Raw genomic sequence first — 21,955 nt, 5'->3', positions numbered from 1 at the left:
CCCTTTGATGCGGTGAAGTTGTCCTGTCCCCTTAGCAGAAAAACACCCCCAAAGCATAATGTTTCCACCTCCATATTTGACGATGGGGATGGTGTTCTTGGGGTCATAGGCAGCATTCCTCCTCCTCCAAACATGGCGAGTTGAGTTGATGCCAAAGAGCTCCATTTTGGTCTCATCTGACCACAACACTTTCACCCAGTTGTCCTCTGAATCATTCAGATGTTCATTGGCAAACTTCAGACGGGCATGTATATGTGCTTTCTTGAGCAGGGGGACATTGTGGGCGCTGCAGGATTTCAGTCCTTCATGGCGTAGTGTGTTGCCAATTGTTTTCTTGGTGACTATGGTCCCAGCTGCCTTGAGATCATTGACAAGATCCTCCCGTGTAGTTCTGGGCTGATTCCTCACCGTTCTCATGATCATTGCAACTCCACGAGGTGAGATCTTGCATGGAGCCCCAGGACGAGGGAGATTGACAGTTCTTTTGTGTTTCTTCCATTTGCGAATAATCGCACCAACTGTTGTCACCTTCTCACCAAGCTGCTTGGCGATGGTCTTGTAGCCCATTCCAGCCTTGTGTAGGTCTACAATCTTGTCCCTGACATCCTTGGAGAGCTCTTTGGTCTTGGCCATGGTGGAGAGTTTGGAATCTGATTGATTGATTACTTCTGTGGACAGGTGTCTTTTATACAGGTAACAAGCTGAGATTAGGAGCACTCCCTTTAAGAGTGTGCTCCTAATCTCAGCTCGTTACCTGTATAAAAGACAACTGGGAGCCAGAAATCTTTCTGATTGAGAGGGGGTCAAATACTTATTTCCCTCATTAAAATGCAAATCAATTCATAACATTTTTGACATGCGTTTTTCTGGATTTTCTGGTTGTTATTCTGTCTCTTACTGTTCAAATAAACCTACCATTAAAATGATAGACTGATCATTTCTTTGTCAGTGGGCAAACGTACAAAATCAGTAGGAGATCAAATACTTTTTTCCCTCACTGTATGTATTAAACATTCATATTGCAATGTACAGCCTTACCTCATAACCCAGCAATAATGCCTTGCATTATGCCTGGGAAGAAAACACTTCAATTTGCTCAACTTGCCATTGGCTCAACCTTTGGCTCAATTTACCATGGTAATTGGCACAATTTACCCCAAGACAAACATTTGTAGTATATTAGCCTACACAGCTACACTTTCATGCTAGGTTTAGGACATATCAAATCAAAGTTTATTTGTCGCATTACACAGACGTTATCGCAGGTGCAGCAAAACAGTGCAGTCATTCCAAGCAATAAAAAAACAATACACACAAATAATTTCAATAAAAAATGTAAGAAATATCAGAACGAGCAATGCCCGAGTCCGGAATATACAGTGCATTTGGAAAGTATTCAGACCCCTTCCCTTTTTCCACTTTGTTACATTACAGCCTTATACTAAAATGTATATATATTTCAAATGTCCTCATCAATCTACACACAATAATCCCATAATGACAAATCGAAAAGTTTTTTTTTTTACAAAAAATGAAAAACAAAATACCTTATTTACATAAGTAGTCAGACCCTTTGCTATGAGACTCAAAATTGAGCACAGGTGCATCCTGTTTCCATGAATCTGGCAAAATTGTCCATGTCAGAAGTAAAATGTATTGATCTTCGGAGCAGGGTTCCTGGCAAGGAGTTATAGCTGGAGTCTCGTTGGATATAGATGATGAGTACCCTAGTCAGAAAATCCCAGGAGTGGTCCGTGCACGTCGCCATACCCGTATGGTAAATGGAAGGAAGGAGAAAAAAGCCTTGGATATGCGAGTTATGAGGTGAGAGCATTTGTGTCCAAACCATTAGTGTGGAAATTGTAAAGGATATGATCACATGTCAAATGTTTGCAGACGGGAGAAGTATGATATTGAAGAATCTGTGAATGGAAAATGTTGCAACTGTGGTGGGGATTATACTCCAGACTTCCTTGAGTGGTCCTGTTAGGGTGAAGGAAGTCGAGGATCAGGGCTGCACAGTGGTAGTTTATGATATTTTATTTCTTTTTACCCAAATGTTTTCTTTTTTTGGGATCCACATTATCCAACTGCACAGTAGTGCATTATCCAAATGTACATTTTATTGTTGAAATGACATTATACCATAGAAGAGCAAAAACCAAGCCATGAGGTCGAAGGAATTGTCTGTAGAGCTCTGAGACAGGATTGTGTCGAGGCACAGATCTGAGGAAGGGTACCAAAACATTTCTGCAGCATTGAAGGTCCCCAAGAACACAGTAGCCTACATCATTCTTAAATGGAAGAGTTCTGGCCTCCTGGCCAACCTGAGCAATCGGGGGAGAAGGGCCTTGGTCAGGGAGGTGACCAAGTACCCGATGGCCACACTGACAGAGCTCCAGAGTTCCTCTGTGAATACGGGAGAAACTTCCAGAAGGACAACCATTTTGGCAGCACTCCACCAATCAGGCCTTTATGTTAGAGTGGCCAGAAGGAAGCCACTCCTCAGTAAAGAGCACATGACAGCCCGTTTGGAGTTTGCCAAAAAGCACCTAAAGGACTCTCATACCAAGATTCTCTGGTCTGATGAAACCAAGATTGAACTCTTTGGCCTGAATGCCAAGCGCCACGTCTGGAGGAAACCTGGCACCATCCCTACGGTGAAGCATAGTGGTGGCAGCATCATGCTGTGGGGATGTTTTTCAGCGGCAGGGACGGAGACTAGTTAGGATCGAGGGAAAGATGAACAGAACAAAAGTACAGAGAGATCCTTGATGAAAACCTGCTCCAGAGTGCTCAGGACCTCAGACTGGGGCAAAGGTTCACCTTACAACAGGACGGCTCTAAGCACACAGCCAAGACAACATAGGAGTGTTGAATGAGTGGCAGAGCCAGATCCCGGACTTGAACCCAATAGAACATCGCTGTAGAGATATGAAATAAAACAACTGTTTTTGCTTTGTCATTATGGGGTATTGTGTGTAGATTGATGGAAAAAAAACATTTAATCCATTTTAGAAAAAAAGTATATGGACACCTGCTCATAGAGCATCTCCTTCCAAAATCATGGGCATTAATATGGAGTTGGTCCCCTCTTTGCTGCTACAATAGCCTCCACTCTTCTGGGAATGTCATTGTATGCTGTAGCGTTTACATTTCCCTTCACTGGAACAAAGGGTTCTAGCCCCAACCACGAAAAAACAGCCCCAGACCATTATTATTCCTCCACCAAACTTTACAGTTGGCACTATGCATTCGGATAGGTAGCGTTCTCCTGGCATCCGCCAAACCCAGATTTGTCCGTCGGACTGCCAGATGGTGAAGCGTGATTCATCACTCCAGAGAACGTTTCCACTGCTCCAGAGTCCAATGGCGGCGAGCCTTACACCACTCCAGTAGATGCTTGGCATTGCACATGGTGATCTTAGGCTTGTATGCAGCTGCTCGGCCATGGAAACCCATTTCATGAAGCTCCCGACAAACCGTTATTGTGCTGACGTTACCTCCAGAGGCCGTTTGAAACTCGGTAGTGAGTGTTGCAACCGAGGACAGACGATTTTTACGCGCTTCAGTACTCGGCGGTCCCATTCTGTGAGCTTGTGTGGCTTACCACTTCGCGGCTGAGCCGTTGTTGCTCCTAGACGTCGCCACTTCACAATAACAGCACTTACAGCTGACCGAGGTAGCTCAAACAGGGCACAAATATGACGAACTGACTTATTGGAAGGTGGCATCCTATGACGGTGCCACGTTGAAAGTCACTGAGCTCTTCAGTACGGCCCATTCTACTGCCCATGTTTGTCTATGGAGTTTGCATTGCATTTATACACGTCAGTAACGTGTGGCTGAAATAGCCAAATACATTAATTTGAAGAGGTGTCCACATACATTCCGGACTCTGACATTTTGATATTTCTTAAACAGTATACACAAATAGGCTGAATAGTGAGGTGATTTCCCACAGATAAAGTGCCCTAATATGAGCTATGACGCTAATATTTGTGTAAACGCTTCAGATTTGTAATCTGTATGCCCCTAATGCAATTCTAAAGTCTAATACATCCACAGTGTCATTAACAGATTTACTTATTTTCTGTCAAATTAACCAAATTGTCTTTTGTTGAATTTATATAAAATTCCTACCTTGCTTACCATCAATTCCAAATATGGCAGGATTCCACTATTTGTATCTGTTTGAATCACTTTCATTGCTGAAACTTTTAAAGTCAAACCACAAATTCCACTATTGTGGCTAGCTTCACACAGGTCCCATAACTGATTTTTCTTCTGTATTTTTTTTTCAAACCTTTATTTAACTAGGCAATTCAGTTAAGAACAAATTCTTATTTACAATGACAGCCTACCGGGGAACAGTGGGTTAACTGCCTTGTTCAGGGCAGAACGACAGATTTTTACCTTGTCAGCTCGGGGATTCAATCCAGCAACCTTTCAGTTACTGGCCCAACGCTCTAACCACTAGGCTACCTGCGGCCCCATAATGGAGGTCTGCAAAAACAAATGTTAAAGGTGCATGCTGTCACCGACTGTACTGGAGTATGTGATGAATCACAGTTTACAGACTTCAGAATAAAAGAAAAACAAACATTTAAAAAAACAAAGCCTCTTACATTATCCTGTACTAAGAAAATGTAAAACAGCCCTACTCACTTCTAATAAACCTCCCCCATCCCAAAAATCCCTTCCAATCCTGTCCAACCTCAATCATTCCCTCTCTTCCACATACTTGCTCTACTGATTCATCAACTATGGCCTCCGGACACAAACCATTCACATTTGAAAGCCACCTCATTTGGATCCTTCTTCCTAAATAAAAAGAAACCCGCCCCTCCGGCATGAGACCTAGCCCTGATTGGCAGGCACTAGGAGGCAGAAGAGTAACCTCTAGATTTGATAGGTTCAGTAAAACGTTTGTATTATCGATCCAAAATGTATTTAGTAGCCATATGTAGGGTTTGCCAGAGCAAAGAGGAAAGGGGGATACCTCATCAGTTGTACAACTGAATGCCTTCAACTGAAATGTGTCTACTGCAGTTAACCCAACCACTCTGACTCCCCCCCCCCCCCCCTCCCCACCTTATTATTGGCAGTACAGTAAACACATGCTCTGAGACTATTGTTCATTAATTGGTTAATGAACAATAGTCATTTTTTCATCATTTTTTACCATAGAAAAAATGGCAGAGACTTGTCCATCAAATAATATGTAAGGGAAAACCTTCATCTAAATATCAGTCTGCGTTTACAGATGCAGCCCAATTCTGGTCTTTTGCCACCAATAGTTTTTATTTTGCCAATAATTGGTCAAAAGATCAGAATTAGAGGAATATCACATTGTTTTCCCAATAAAATAACAAATGATCATATTAATATGAGAAACTCACCTGTGTTTTCATAGTGAGAGTGAAATTGGATACAGTACGTGTTGTTTATTACTGGTTCTACATAATCACACATCGGCCAGTGTAGAGATCACACACACAGATGTCTGTGTGCTTGAAGGTCCACGTAGGCAAAATCAACCCCAACACTGAAATGTATTTTTATTTCCTTGAAATACAAAACACAATAAGGATTGCAAACAAAATGTATATAATTCTGAATTACCCCATTCATAATACACAGACATGCTAAAATTGATGAATTTGTCATACTTGGTAAAGTACTGTACAAAAAGAAGTTCTGAGCAGGCAGTTAGTCAATCAATATTAGGAGGCAGCGAGGCGGGACCACCACTACTTCCTTCAAAGCTGTGTTCTTCTAGCCTACTCCAACTGAGAGGAACTTGAAATAACTTTTCTTTACATCACAACTTATGTCCAGCAATATCCACTAGTGTTGCTGCAGCTAGAAAAAACAGTTAAGGTGTTGGCTTGACAGTTGCTGGACCCGGGTTCAAGTTCACTACAATATACTTCCATGGTTGGTTTCATTGGATACGGTTACAGGCACACACAATAATACGATTATTGTTAGTCAGATTAATGTAATAGTTTGATTAAAGCGTTTACATGCTTTGCAAGAACGATCGTCAATCAAAATAAATGTTCTACTACAGCAACCATCTTATTTTTGGGAATCCTATTTGATTCTGAGTTTGGACATATAAAGTTTACATGTAAAACCTGTCTAAGATGCATACTTTCAGTTCTTCCGAAACTCAATTCCCTTGCGGAAAAGAGGGAGGCTTGCGTTGTTGGTGCTAGCATATGCACAGATCACATTTTTTATTTATTTAACTAGGCAAGTCAGTTAGGAACAAATTCTTATTTACAATGCCGTCATTGTAACTCAGATTAAGGTGTTAACATGTTCTTATAATTCGAAAGATTGCTCAGAAAACCAGGTGTTTTAATCAGCGTATGCTTACTTTGATTATGACCACACAGCTATTAAGATAAGCAGAATAAGGTGTTTACATGACTAATGCATACTTGGCCTACTGCAATTATCAGTTTAATATCAAATTATTAGTGAGCATGTAAACATACTCATTGACTCTCCCTTTTAACTGCCCTTAATTGACCAATTTTTAGCAACAACTTCCGAGTCCATTGTACAGTATCTGCTTGAGCAAAAGTGAGGTGTAGAAAAGTATTCCCTGCCAAATAATAGTTTTTGTGCGATTAATATTCACAGACCTACGCCTCCCCTGAATCAGGTGATCCCCCGCCAAACACACAGGCACAACCACACACATTGATTGGAGACAGCTTGTTTCAATCACAGAAGTTTCCCTAGGATTTTCTACCTGCAGCAACACTAGTGTAGGATAATGGTGGAAATACTGGTAAAGCACAGTGGCTTTATTTCCACACCAAAAAGCAGGGCCTAGGCATATGACAGCAAAGCTGCATTTACACATACAGCCCAATTCTAATCTTTCTCCCAATTATAGGCAAAATAGTTCATTTGATTGATCAAAATAACAATTATTGAAAAAAAAAAAAAGATTGGAAATTGGCTGCCTGTGTATACACAGCCCAAGGTGAAAATATTCCTCACTTTTACATAAAAACGGGAAAAAAAACACATACGCCCGCTAATAACCCTAAATAAAATCTTGCTTTCGTTCTATGTTAATTATTCATCAATAAAATAACTATTTATTTCACACAGTACCAGAAAAATCCAAGCTAAGTGGCATATTAGTAGTCCATTGCAAACAAAGCACTTGTATAAAATATTTAAATGATTTGGTCCTCGTTACAGTATTGTCCACAGGCAAGACACATCCAAAATACTTGGCTTTAAAATAATGAGATTGTATATGGCTAAAATCAAAGGCACATCTCTTTACTTGGGCTGTGTTTACACAAGCAGTCCAGTTTTTGGCAAAATACCAATTAATGAGGAGAAAAATCAGAATTAGGCTGCCGGTGTAAACGCAGCCTTTGTGGTTCATGATGTATTGGTACAATAGACTGCACTGTGTCTTGTTATTCCATTATGTTTCCTCATTAGAAAACCACAACCGCACTTAACATCCACAGCAGCTTTGTTCATTATACACACACACATACATTAACGGACGTAGGAAAATGTACAGAAAGTGCATGGTTCTTGTTTGTGTTGCCATAATACAGCTCCACTGATTACTCCTGAGGTATTTCTAGTTCTCAAGTTGACTGCAATTGTTTGGAATGACAATTCAATATGGAACAAAAACAGACTGGCACCCAGGCTAGTCCTCCTCATCTATGAAGGGGATGTCCAGGTCTGAGAGGTTCCTGCTCCTTGCCTTGGTGTTGGGCTGGGGGTTCTGTCCATCTGGTTGGTCTCTGGGGCCTGTAGCTGTAGTTCTTTGGGCCAAGTCAGCAGGCTTAGGAGGGCACTCCTGCCTCTGGCTCCTCCACAACAGGTTCACTCTGCCTGGTGGAGACACCAGTCTGGATTAGTCTAATAGTAGACAGCCTGGTAGAGATTCTCTGGATTAGTCAAATAGTAGCTGATCCCAGATCTGTTTGTGCTGGGCATGACAATTATAGTCAGAGGAGTTAATATAATATTATACACTTAGGCAGTCCCGGAAATAGAAAACCCACTATCCTGGGGTTGCAAGCACAATGCTCTACCAACTGAGCTACAGAAGACTAGTTGGCTAAAGCGCATACAGATCTAGGACCAGATTAGTGTTATGATATGGGGGTAATTTTAATGTTAGCACACAGTTAGGCAACACACTACCATTCCACACTCCATTCCCAGGTGGCAGCACCAACCGAATAGGGGCTGGAAGCCTTGATAAGTCCACATGTGCGAGCAATCAGTGGATTGGCTACCTGTGACCAGAGGCCTCTTGGCCTTTTTAGTTTAGGCATACCTCTTCGTAGTTATCTTTTTGTATATCTTTTTTTTTTTTGGTCACCCTTTTGAACAACAAACAATAATTTGCTTGGAATGGCCGATCTAAAGGTAATGACAGAGCTGATGCCGGTAAGTTTGCTGTCACCTGGTCACATTTACATACAACACAGTCCTCATATGCTGATTTGTCATCATCCTCTGCCGATTTTTGAACTTCAACTCCTATTGAATAGTGAAATCCTAAGTATAAATATGTTTTGTGCAAATGTTTTTTTGCATACTTCAAAGAGTAGGGCATTCAAGGAGTTGGTCTGATGGTGCCTGCTGATGTCATTGGCCTCACCACTTGGTTACAGACCAGTTAACTAGGCCTAAGATTGGCGCCGTCTTCTTGAAGAAGATGGCGCCAAAGAACATGGCTGACGTTTTACATGCTCCCAACCAATTGTGCTATTTTATTATTTTTTTTCCACATTTGTGTAACTTGTTTTTTTAACTTATTGTGCACATAAAGTTGCTGCTACCATCTCTTATGACCGAAAATAACTTTTGGACATCAGAAAAGCGATGGGAGGACGCAGATTGGGTATCCTTCTGAGAATCCGGGGGCGAACGCGTAAACTCCCCCTGCCTTCCATTCTTCTCGCTAAAGTGCAATCATTGGAAAATAAAATGTATTACCTACAATTAAGATTATCCTACCAACGGGACATTAAAAACTGTAACATCTTATGTTGTTTCACTGAGACCTGGCTGAACGAAGATACGAATATAGAGCTAGCAGGATTTTCCATGCACCGGCAGAACAGAGACGCTACTTCTGGTAAGACGAGGGGTGAGGGTGTGTGTCTTTTTGTCAATAACAGCTGGTGCGCGATGTCTAATATTAAACTAGTCTCGAGGCATTGCTCGCCTGAGGTAGAGTACCTTATGATAAGCTGTAGATCACATTATCTACCAAGAGAGTTCTCATCTGTATATTTACCACCATAAAACGAAGCTGGCACTAAGACTGCTCTCAACCAACTCTATAAGGCCATAAGCAAAGAAGAAAATGCTCACCCAGAAGCGGCGCTCCTAGTGGCCGGGGACTTTAATGCAGGAAAACTTAAATCAGTTTTACCAAATTTTACCAAAATCCTAGATCACCTTTACTCCACACACAGAGATGCATACAAAGCTCTCCCCCACCCTCCATTTGGCAAATCTGACCATAATTCTATCCTCCTGATTCCTGCTTACAAGCAAAAACTAAAGCAGGAAGTACCAGTGACTCGCTCAATACGGAAGTGGTCACATGACGCGGATGTTACACTACAGGACTGTTTTGCTAGCACAGACTGGAATATGTTCCGGGATTCATCCAATGGCATTGAGGAATACACCACCTCCTTCATCGGCTTCATCAATAAGTGCATCGATGACGTCGTCCCCACAGTGACCGTACGTACATATCCCAACCAGAAGCCATGGATTCCAGGCAACATCCGCATCGAGCTAAAGGCTAGAGTTGCCGCTTTCAAGGAGCAGAAGACTAATCCGGACGCTTATAAGAAATCCCGCTATGCCCTCCAACGAACCATCAAACAAGCAAAGTGTCAATACAGGATTAAGATTGAATCAAACTACACTGGCTCTGACACTCGTCGGATGTGGCAGGGCTTGAAAACTATTACGGACTACAAAGGGATACCCAGACGCGAGCTGCCCAGTGACGCGAGCCTACCAGACGAGCGAAATGCCTTTTATGCTCACTTCGAGGCAAGCAACAATGAAGCATGCACGAGAGCACCAGCTGCCTAAATGATTACCGCCCCGTGGCACTCAAATCGGTAGCCATGAAGTGCTTTGAAAGGCTGGCCATGGCTCACATCAACAGCATCCTCCCGGACACCACTCCAATTTGCATACCGCCCCAACAGATCCACAGATGACACAATCTCAATTGCACACAAGGAACACCTACAAAAGGAACACCTATGTGAGAATGCTGTTCATTGACTACAGCTCAGCATTCAACACCATAGTTCCCACAAAGCTCATCCCTAAGCTAAGGACTCTGGGACTAAACACCTCCATCTGCAACTGGATCCTGGACTTCCTGACGGGCCATGCTGATCCTTAACACTGTGGCCCCTCAGGGGTGTGCACTTAGTCCCCTCCTGTATTCCCTGTTCACCCACGACTGTGTGGCCAAACACGACTCCAACACCATCATTAAGTTTGCTGACGACACAACAGTGGTAGGCCTGATCACCGGCAACTATGAGACGGCCTACAGGGAGGAGATCAGAGAACTGGCAGTGTGGTGCCAGGACAACATCCTCTCCCTCAATGTGAGCACGACAAAGGAGCTGATCGTGGACTACAGGAAAAGGAGGGCCGAACAGACCCCCATTAACATCGACGGGGCTGGAGTGGAGCGGGTTGAGAGTTTAAGTTCCTTGGTGTCCACATCACCAACGAACTATCATGGTCCAAACACACCAAGAGAGTCGTGAAGAGGGCACAACAAAACATTTTCACCCTCAGGAGACTGAAAAGATTTGGCATGGACCCCGGTTCCTCAAAAGGTTCTACAGCTGCACCATCGAGAGCATCCTGACCGGTTGCATCACCACCTGGTATGGCAACTACTCGGCATCTGAGCGTAAGGTGCTACAGAGGGTAGTGGGAACAGCACAGTACATCACTGGGGCCAAGCTTCCTGCCATCCAGGACCTATATAATAGGCGGTGTCAGAGGAAAGCCCATAAAATTGTCAGAGACTCCAGTCACCCAAGTTATAGACTGTTTTCTCTGCTACCGCACGGCAAACGGTACCGGAGCGCCAAGTCTAGGACCAAAAGGCTCCTCAACAGCTTCTATCCCCAAGCCATAAGACTGCTGAACAATTGTGGCGGAAGAATCAGAATTAGTTGTGTAACATAGATAATTAAGATGTCTTATCTGCATAATATGCTTATGTGATATACTTGTTATTAGAATGTATCCCTTCGGACTCTGGTGTTGGCAGTTGCACTTCTTCCCTCAGCTGGGGCTCAGTCACCTGGGGCCCAGAGAGGGCAGAAGTCAGGCTTGTCTTTAACATGTCCTTGGTGCTATGCAGAATATCAGAAAGGGAAGAGGACAGGAGGGACATTGTCTTCATATGTGAATGTGTCTTTACCTATTCTTAAACCATGTTAATTGATGGCGTGATTAATGGGGAACCAATTACTTGTCTCCACAATGTCCGTGAGGCAGTCACTCCCTCCTCTGGCATTGGGGGATGTGTGTGGTAGTGTCTGGAACCATTGTATGTCATCTCTGATGTTGCACTTATCCTGGGATAGTGTATGGCCTAGAGGCTCACTCCCCTCAGTGAGCTTGTCCAGGAGTGTGGTCAAGAAGGGGTTTTACTTGAGATGGGAGTATCTATAGTTGACAATTCATTTATGCCATTGGTCGAGTTGGTGTTTTTGTTTTATGAGTACCAGGAACGAGATCGGAACCTCGTCTTAGGGGCCAAACTGAACGATAATTTATAGCGAATGCTATCTGGCTACGGGATACTCCTTTCTCATTTAAAAAGTTTCACCTTGTGATCCGTTCCAAACATCTGTGGTTTGTTATGTAGACTAGGGAGTGGATCTTTGCTATAAAAGATCTCAGTAGGCTTTGTGTTGGCGCTCTCAACGGATCATCAGAGATGGTGATTCGTCGACCAGCCGTCGCTATTGCAAAGCTCTCACTATTAAAGATTTAGTTTAAGTATAACTCTGACTTGTGTGATAAGTTTGTCTCTCCTCATTTGATAGTAAAGAAATGAACCACCAAACAATTCATCAAATCGCCACCGGACAATTTACATTGACCCCCCTCCCTTTTGTACACTGCTGCTACTTGCTGGTTGTTTGTTACCTATGCATAGTCACTTCGCCCCCACCTACACGTACAGATTACTTCAACTAGACTGTACTGAGAGCATTATTGAAGCTAGTAGTTGAGTACAATTAACTAAAGACCAAGTGGCAATAACGTTTTTGCAGATAGATTTGGACCCATGCAAAGCGTTAAGATGGTCTGCGGTAACAATGACTGTCCATTTTATAAATTAATTAGAGAAGTGTTTTTGCAAGTGCAGTTCCATTGGGATTTCACTAAAACAATTTAAGAAATTATTTATTTGCAATCGCACACTGACTCAGTACCGGTGCCCCCTCTATATAGCCTTGTTACTGTTATTCTTATTGTGTTACTTTTTATTATTACTTCTTATTTTACTCTACTTGGTAAATATTTTCTTCTTGAACTGCACTGTTGGTTAAGGTATTGTAAGTAAGCATTTCATGGTGTCACGTCCTGACCCTAGTAAGATGTAATTTTCTATAGTAGAGTAGGTCAGGGCGTGACAGGGGGTGTTTTGGGTGGTTTGTCTATGTTTTCTATTTCTATGTTTTGTTCTATTATTCTATGTTGGAGGTTTTTGGGATGATCTCCACTTAGAGGCAGCTGGTTCGCATTGTCTCTAATTGGAGACAATATTTAAGTCGGGTTTTTTTCTAGTGTGTTTGTGGGCAGTTGTTTTCTGTTTAGTTGTGTTCTGTGTAGACTTCAGTACCTGACAGAACTGTTAGCTGTTCGTTTTCTCCTTGTTATTTTCTTTGGTGTTCTGAGTTTTAATAAACGTCATTATGAGCACTCAACACGCTGCACCTTGGTCCCCTCTATACGACAGCCGTTACACATGGTAAAGTCTACACTTGTTGTATTCGGCGCATGTGATAAATAAAGTTTCATTTGATTAAGACCCTTAGACTTAGCAGGTGGAACAATATTAGCAAGCTAGTTAAATCGGTTTTGTAACAGTTGTACAACAGGGACTGGCTGATAGTCGGCCTGCTTGTGATACTAATACAAAAAGTCAGTCAGAAATGCAGTAGATTGAGCAAACACTCACCCTGAAATACCATTGTAAACGGTAAATCCTTTTCCTGGTTACACAAAACCGGCGCTAAAAGCATGCAGACCCACTTTACAACTAGCTACTGTAGAAGGTGGCATCTTAAAAGGGAATCCACCACTTGTTTCTTCAAAAATCTCTCTCTTAATATAGCCAGGAGTTCGCTAGCAGGAGTTGGGTAAAACACAAACGGATATGTCAACCATGCTACTTCCAATGCACCAGAGGTAAAAAAAAGACTTTGTTTTACAGCCTGGTTTAAGAATGCAAGTGCAATCACAACACAATTATTTTCACAAGTAATTTCTAAGTAACTACCTGGGCTGTAAAATAAAGTGTAGGCTGTAAAATAATGTGTTACCAAAAACAAAGAGTTGAAGTGAATGAAGGCAGAGGATGGTGAAGGCTTACCGTACCTCTACTGACCTTCTGACTCTAGGCTTCTCACTCTATCCTCCAGCAGGCTCTCTGAGCTGATAGACAACGACAATCTAGACTCTGAGTCGTCAAAGTTCTCCTGCTCCAACTCTGGCAACCTGCACGCCAGCTCCTCCCTGCACACACAAACACACACAGGAACACATTAACACAGGTAACAAACATATGTATATAGTGCTGAGGCAAAAGCCAAGAACTCCTATTGTACCACTAAGACAGTGTCTCTTAATATATTCCTGGGACTGCACCTTTTTGTTCTAGTCCAACACTTTAACACACCTGATTCAACAAACCAAGGGCTCCGTGATAGTTTGAATCAAGTGAGTTAGTGCTGGGTTTAACAAAATTGTGCACCCCTCTGAAGGTCCAGGAATGTATTGAGAAACGCTGAGCTGTATGGTATATGGTGCATACACCGCTTACCCCTTCAAAGTAGGAGGATTATTTGTCAGAATAATTAGATCATATTGTGATGTCATGATCTGGGCAAAAAACTCCATCCCACCTGAACAGGCTGAAATTCCAGGCATTTTTTGAAACAGCTGTTACACAAAAAGGGCATTATCATAATTTTCACTTTCAGATTGCTATTTCGACCTCGTGGAAATATCTTTGAAAAAAATGAAAATCACATTTTTAACCACTGCCCCTTTAACACTGACAGCTTCTACTGAGATAGCGTTCCTCTTTAACATTCATTGGTGATTAGTTCAGTCAGATGTGTTAGTGCTGGGCTAGAACAAGATTCTGTACCCCATAACAGAGAACTAGAGGAGTCAGTCTCTTAACTCACTTCTCCTCTTTGATGGATTTGATCCTCTCGATGAGGGTCCTCTCTGACTCCATGTCTATATCCGACCGGTTAAGATCATCCATTTGAGGTACGTCCAGCTCTGATGAAGGTTTCTCTAAGATCTGCAGATATATATATATATAGTATGAGTCAATATACCAGACAAGACAACTATTTTTTGGAACGTGGGAACCATATTCCCAAAGTTAAATTCCCAGTGGCAATGGGAATTGGATCCCACAGTGATCCATATTCTCAGATGTATTACACACAAGAGTATACCAAACATTAGGAACACCTCCCTAATATTGAGTTGCACCCATCCCCCTTTTGCCATCAGAACAACCTCAATTCTTCGGGGAATGGACTCTACAAGGTGTTGAAAGCGTTCCACTGGGATGCTGGGCCATGTTGACTCCAATGCTTCCCACAGATGTGTCAAGTTGGCTGGATGTCCTTTGGGTGGTGGACCATTCTTGATTCACACGTGAAACTGTTGAGCGTGAAAAATCCAGCAGCGCTGCAGTTGTTGACACAAACCGGTGTGCCTGGCACCTACTATCATACCCTATTCAAAGGCACTTAAATCTTTTGTATTGCCCATTAACACAATCCATGTCTCAATTGTATCAAGGCTTAAAAATCATTTAACTTGTCTCCTCTCCTTCAACTACACCGATTTTGAGGTGGATTTAACAAGTGACATCAATAATGGATCATAGCTTTCACTTGGATTCAGCTGGTCAGTCTGTCATGGAAAGAGCAGGTGTCCTTAATGTTTTGTATACTCAGTGTATATCAAGTTTATAAAGTATGTTGTAAACATGTCATTGATCTAGGATTGCAAAATTCCAGCTTTCCCCAAGCTCGTTTGTTTTTCCTGGACGATTTCTCAGAAACCTGAAATTGTTTTCAGAATTTTGCAACACAATGTGATATCAAAGCAATGTTATGGTGGAACCAAAGTGTTCTTCCAGTGTCCTGTCTACAGTGTGAAACGGTAGCGACAGTTATTTGTTATTTTATTTGTAGGATGCCTATTAGCTGTTGCTAATGCAGTAGCTACTTTTACTGGGGTGCACAGAACATTAATAGACCGGAACAGCTCAAGGATAGAACTACATACATTGTAAATACAAATAACAGAAATCAAAAAGGTCCTGTACTAATGTAATGTACTTACAGTGTTCTGTCTCTTGAGCATCAGCTTGTTGACGGCCAGGGCCTCAGCGAACTCCAGCTCTGTGATCTCCTGCATCTTCTCAGTGTACCGTCTAAACTGTTCTAAGATCAGGATCTCCACACACCTGGTGGGAGAGAAAGGACAGGGCTTCTTACAGCAAAATACACACAAAATGCTTACTAAAGACTACATCTTAACTTGAGAGATATGCGTATGTAACTACAACTTAAGTGCAAACATCACATCAGTGTATTGGCTGTACATGAAAGTGAGTTTACATGCGTTTCTCACATTCGAATGCCACTAACAATAAAATGTGTTTAAAAAACACCCTAAAATAACTACATCAGCCCTCTTTGTAACATTACTACTACTGTAGTAATGTAGTGTAGTCTCACGTGGTTATCTTGGAGATGTCCTTCATGCTAAGGAAAGGGTCTGTGGTGTCAGGGGATCGCAGGATGCAGGGGGCAAACACTATGGCCAGGGAGTTAGCAGACATCCGGTTGTGCTCTTCCTCCTTTGCCACTCTAGAGGAAGGAAATATGCATCAGTCTGACACAACAGGTCTATTATCATCCTAATACATACTGTAACATGGTTAACCTGTCATGTGGCATAATCAGGGCCCAAAGTTTTTCCTGGTCAAGTGTGATTAGGAAACACTCCGGGACCTAAGGAAAAACTCAAGGCCCAAATCATAACATATGAAAGCCTTTGTATGGAAGATGGTGGATTGCTACTATCAGTCAAGATGAATGGCGATGTACTGTACAGGTTATTGAGTGATGTGAAAACAAGTGATAAGTAGAAAGACCATTATACCCATATACTGTAGATAAAACTGATCCATCGGTCTGCTGCTACCTACCTGACCAGGTGAAAGACCAGCCTCTCCAGCGTGTTGAAGTTAGAAGGGGGGAGGTCGTCCAGTTTCTGGTAGACTGCACGCAGCTGTTCAGATTGCTCTGGCAACTCTGCAGATGAAATGAACAGTGTCAAATACTTTGACATACTGTACTACTAAAGTACTTCAGGTGGCTAATTTAGCTTGATTGGTGTGCAGGGTGGACGAAGGACTATTCCATTAAATCCAGTGTATGGGGCTAAATCCAGTGCACCACAAGTATTTGAAACTGATTTCTCTGCCATTTCTTAATGTAAAACAAATTTAAAAATACTTATTGAACGTCACACCTATGACAACTCAATAAAAAAAATTGCTACGTTGTGCCCTACTGAACACAGCCCACCAGACAAACTCACCCACAGCATGCAGGAAGTCATTGTAGAGGCTGAAGGTAAGGAGGGGCTCAGGCAGCTCTCTGAGCCAGCGTTTCACCAGACCTGTCACCGTGTGGATGGAGTAGTTCTCAAGAGTTGCCCTCTCTGGGTCTGACAACAAATACAATTGTCTTGTGTTTTTTTTGTGGTAAAAATTGTACAAATAAATTGATGAATGTATGAATGAAAAACAGAAACATTACTTTATGGTAAATGCTGTAACTACCAGTATACTACAATAATGCATGAATGTAGTGCCTTTTTGATTGACCAACAATTAGTACAGTTTAATACAACAAAAGGTTTCGTTGATTGTACTAAACCAAAAAGGACATTCAGGGTTAAGGTAGCGGTCTTACTGGTCTCCAGTAGCTGGTGCAGTTCCCTGGCGTGGCAGGCAGAGCCAGACTTGCGGTAGATGCCCTCTGTGTACAGGCCGTTCATCTCCACATGCTCCAGCATCATTTGTATCACCATAGGGATTGGGTAGGTCTTACTGGTCAGAACACACACCTGTACCCCAAAGTGCAGATGGCCAGGTACCCCATCGTCCTAACACACAGACATAGGATGCACACTGGATAAAACAATAGTCCTGACAAACTTTACTTGACAAACTTTAAAAACACGTGACCCATGTAGTGCTGCTTACCAGCCTGGCGCATCGTGTTGAGCAAGCGTTGATTATTTTGGAGAGGCATTTCTTGTGACATATCAATTTGCAAGCTAAAGGACCAAACAAGGGAGACAAGAACACAATGGTAAGAAATGTGGAGTCTGTTCTAATGTTACAATTAGGGGTGCTGGCAGCGAAGCCCCAACAAACCTATTGTTTTTGATGGAATTCCATTTTTTCCTCCACCTTTGTCACAATATCTCAATACCCAATTGGTTATAAAAAATGTATACTTTGGCAATACACGTGCAAGTGACACTTTCTTACGGCATAATTCCATATTCATGTCCCTGGTCTTTTCAATGGGCTTGACGATTATATCATAACATTGGATTAATTTATTTCTGCCGGATGCAGAAATGTTTGCCCATTGAATACCATTCAAAGCCTATAGAACCAACAAGCCAACAACTGCTACTCAGACACCAAAAACAGCACAAATTCTCCCAGAGCTGGCACTCTAATAAGCATTCAAAGTCCAAGGCTCAGCCCCGCTGCACAGTTTAACGTACAACAACAAAACTATAGGAGAGGAGGAAGATTATTTAAGATACTTTTTCAGAAGATGGCCAGGCACCATTGGGGTGCCAGGACAGAGAAGAGCTTGGACTGGGCTGAGCAGGAGCCAAGAGACCTGAGATGGCAGAACGGAGTGCTCGGGTTGGGGTGTAGGGTTTGAGCATAGCCTGAAGGTAGGGAGGGGCAGTTCCTCATGCTGTTACCTAGGTAAGCACCATGGTCTTGTAGTGGATGCGAGCTTTGACTGGAAGCCAGTGGAGATTGTGGAGGACCGGGGTGACATGAGAGGACTTGGGAAGGCTGAAAACCAGGCGGGCTGCAGCATTTTGGATAAATTGCAGGGGTTTGATGGCACATGCAAGTAGCCCAGCCAACATCAAGTTGCAGTAGACGGGAGAGGACAAGGAACTGCACTGCTTCCCATGTGAGTTAGGGTCTTACTCTACCGATGTTGTAGAGCATGAACCTGCAGGAGCTAGTCACTGCTTTTGATGTTTGCAGAGAATGAAAGGGTGTTGTCCAGGGTCACACCAAGTTTCTTTGTACTTTGGGAGGGCGACACTTTGAAGTTGTCAACTGTGATGGAGAGGTCTTTGAGCGGGCAGATCTTCCCCGGAAGGAAGAGCAGTTCCGTCTTGTCGAGTTTGAGCTTGAGTTGGTGTGCCGACATCCAAGTTGAGAGGCAAGTGGAGTGTCCATGGGCAATGTTACCTGTCATTTTTTTCAGCACTGAGCAAATTTCTGGTCTGTTGAACGCAAACTTCAACATTGTGAATATTCTGTGGGCTGGATTTACTGTGAACAACTGGAGTCGCTCACTCCATATATCAACTCCCAGAAATGTATTGGGTAAATCACCAGACTAGACTACCATCAAAAACAATGGAGAAAAATGCATCCCATAACATTTTAATATGGAAATAGCTCTTTTATCATTCAACTTACAGTAGTAGCAAATGTGTGGTGTTCAATGTAGGATCTACATTCCATGAGACTTGCAGGGCTTGACATTAACCTGTTAATCCACTTGTCCTTCAGACAAAGTGACAATGTTGTTTGATGCAAGAAACCACCATACAAAATACAATTCATTATTATTCCCATACCATTACATAGAATCAGACAAATTATGCTACCCTCTGCCTATTGGCTACTTAGTTTATTTAAGACAGACTCAAAATACATCACTGCCCCTTTTAAGACAAAAAAAGCTCTTTATCTGACTCGCTTTTCAAAGATGGCTAGAAATGTACACATTTTGTGCTCTTGTAGGAAGCAACCACTCCCTCGTTGTTGACTAGAAATGAGCTATAACTGGGCTAACTCACTAACTAGCAAATAATATGAATAAATGTGCACAGGAGAACCTCCAGCTCTTGCTTTGATCTAAAAACAAGCACATCTATTTGCGACCGCTCATGCTGTAAACACAGTCCAGTTCAAAGTGAATGGCACAGGTCCATATATGGCAATTTGCATTTAGCCATTGCCATATATGAAAAGGCCTACTGCAGCTCTGATTGGTTTTGGCACACCAGTCTATGTAGATTACGGGCCTGAGTCCTGCCTATCAATGTAATAGCATCCTACTCCAATGTGCTCTGCCTACAAGAAAATCTCTTGCACAGTTAGTTTTGCATACTAAGTCTTGCATAGTTCGTTTTGTTTCAGGATGTTACATTGAAAGTGTCTAATATTGCATTGATTCAAGCACAATTCCCACAGTTGAGAGAAACGTTGATAGTTTTAACTAAAGGGGAAAACTCCAGAAAGTTGAGTGAAGTACAATCTCGTGCTTCTCTGTGCGGGAGGATATTTATTCTGCGTGGCAGAACACAGTAATGGAAGGCTATGAACTCCAATTCCGATGCCGGCCACTGCTATATTTCAAATGGGTCCAGACGAGGAGTGTCGCCCTCCGTAATTACCCCTCATTCTTGCTGGAGGTCCTGTCTGACAGACATGTGAACGGCCCTCCCAGTTGTCCACATATGCCCCTCCCATGGCTGCTTGCGAGCAGGGTGTTTCACCATGTGTGCTGTGCTCAAATCAGGGCCTTGGACACAGACAATACAATAGTCTGATCAGCAATTGTTTTGCTATGTTGAGTTCTGGGCCAGAGCCTATCGATACAGACTCTCACATTGGATTGTGGACACTATTACTACAGCATATCGGCTGGCCACCTGGCCTCTGCTGTAGTGATGCATTCTAGTAGAGAAATAACTACATCATGGGCCCTGCTCCAAGGTGTTTAAAAAATAAATATTGAATCTATTTAGTTATAGAAACATGATACCATCAATTCAAAAACTGTAAAATAACTCCCTACTTAGAACGCAGCAACTTTAGGAATGTAGCTAGCTAGCTACAACAAGTAGATATGTTGCTAGCTAGCACAAGCAGATACAGTAGCTTTATCACTAGCATGTCATTCCGGGACAAGAAGATTTAGCTACCATTTTTCAAATTAATAATTTAAGACTACAAAAATCGATAGGACAATTATTGTAAAGCTAATAGTCATCAAATAAGAAATGACACATTATCCCTGTCAAAAGGCCAAGTTGGAGTGATCTACAGATTGTACACCAGATGATGTGTATAACCCAAGATTTTTGCATCCATTACTGGACGTAACAGGGTTGCCAGTCAAGCAGTGAATTTCAAACACAGATTCAACCACAAAGACCAAAGAGGTTTTCCAATGTCTCGCAAAAAGGGCACCTATTGGTAGATAATGAATATCCCTTTGAGCATTGTGAAGTTATTAATTACACTACAAAGATACAGGCATCCTTCCTAACTCGGTTGCCAGAGAGGAAGGAAACCGTTCAGGGATTTCACCATGAGGCCAATGGTGACTTTAAAACAGAGTTTAATGGCTGTGATAGGAGAACTCAGGATGGATCAACAACAATGTAGTTACTCCATAATACTTACCTAATTGACATAGTGACAAGAAGGAAGCTTGTATATAATAAAAATATTCCAAAACATCAATTCTGTTTGCAACAAGGCACTAAAGTAATACTGCAATTAACTTTTTGTGTTATGTTTGGGGAAAATCCAATACAACACATTACTGAGTACCACTCTCCATATGTTCAAGCATAGTGGTGGCTGCATCATGTTATGGGTATACTTGTAATTGTTAAGGACAGGTTTTGAAAGAAAAATGGAATGGAGCTATGCACAGACAAAATCCTAGAGGAAAACCTGGTTCAATCTGCTTTTTACCAGACACTGGGAGATTAATTCACCTTTCAGCCGGACAACAACCTAAAACACAAGGCCAAATCTACACTGGAGTGGCTGAGTTAGTTTTGACATAAATCTGCTTGAAAATCTGCAGCAAGACCTGGAAATGGTTGTCTAGCAATGATCAACAACCAATTTGACAGAGCTTGAATAATTTTGAAAATAATAATGGGCATGTGTTGCACAACCCAGGAGTGGAAACGCTTAAACTTACCCAGAAAGACTCTCAGCTGTAATCGCTGCTAAAGGTGCTTCTACAAAGTATTGACTCAGGGGTGTGGGTACTTAGGTAAATGACATATTTCTGTATTTCATTTGCAAAAATTTCTAAAGTTGTCATTATGGGGTATTGTGTAAGCGCTGCGTAACTGGCTGCAGGAAGTCAGGCGCAGGAGAGCAAAAATGGGTAACAACTGGAGCACTTTAATAATGCAAAAAGAAGCTGTACCCAGAACAACAAAATACGGGTAAAATAACCCGTCGGAAAACCAGTCAGAAGTACACATGCACTTACAACAAACAATCTCACAC

At 42.2% G+C, this 21,955-nt stretch overlaps 1 protein-coding gene across 8 annotated transcripts in view; it reads right to left on the bottom strand.

Moving 5' to 3' along the window:
* Positions 1–5,544: 5,544 nt before the first annotated feature.
* The window catches only part of myo9b (myosin IXb), a 78,543-nt gene continuing 62,132 nt past the window's right edge, over positions 5,545–21,955 (bottom strand). For 4 of the 8 annotated variants that reach the window (XM_014191924.3, XM_014191934.3, XM_045714851.2 and 1 more), the window contains 9 exons: positions 17,621–17,694; positions 17,328–17,520; positions 16,951–17,079; positions 16,556–16,661; positions 16,083–16,214; positions 15,685–15,808; positions 14,502–14,623; positions 13,697–13,824; positions 5,545–7,890 (listed from right to left, as the gene is read on the bottom strand). In XM_014191924.3, coding sequence (XP_014047399.1) covers positions 7,703–7,890; positions 13,697–13,824; positions 14,502–14,623; positions 15,685–15,808; positions 16,083–16,214; positions 16,556–16,661; positions 16,951–17,079; positions 17,328–17,520; positions 17,621–17,694 — 1,196 coding nt within the window. In that variant the 3' untranslated portion in view covers positions 5,545–7,702. Of the gene's footprint in view, positions 7,933–13,686; positions 13,825–14,501; positions 14,624–15,684; positions 15,809–16,082; positions 16,215–16,555; positions 16,662–16,950; positions 17,080–17,327; positions 17,521–17,620; positions 17,695–21,955 lie in introns of all 8 variants that reach the window. The other 4 variants (XM_014191928.3, XM_014191933.3, XM_014191929.3 and 1 more) reach the window with 4 other exon arrangements.

This window comes from Salmo salar, chromosome 03, assembly GCF_965601325.2.
Source record: "Salmo salar chromosome 03, fSalSal1, whole genome shotgun sequence".
Lineage (NCBI taxonomy): Eukaryota > Metazoa > Chordata > Actinopteri > Salmoniformes > Salmonidae > Salmo > Salmo salar.
Note: the sequence above shows the minus strand (reverse complement) of the source record. Positions and strands in the feature narration are given on the sequence as shown.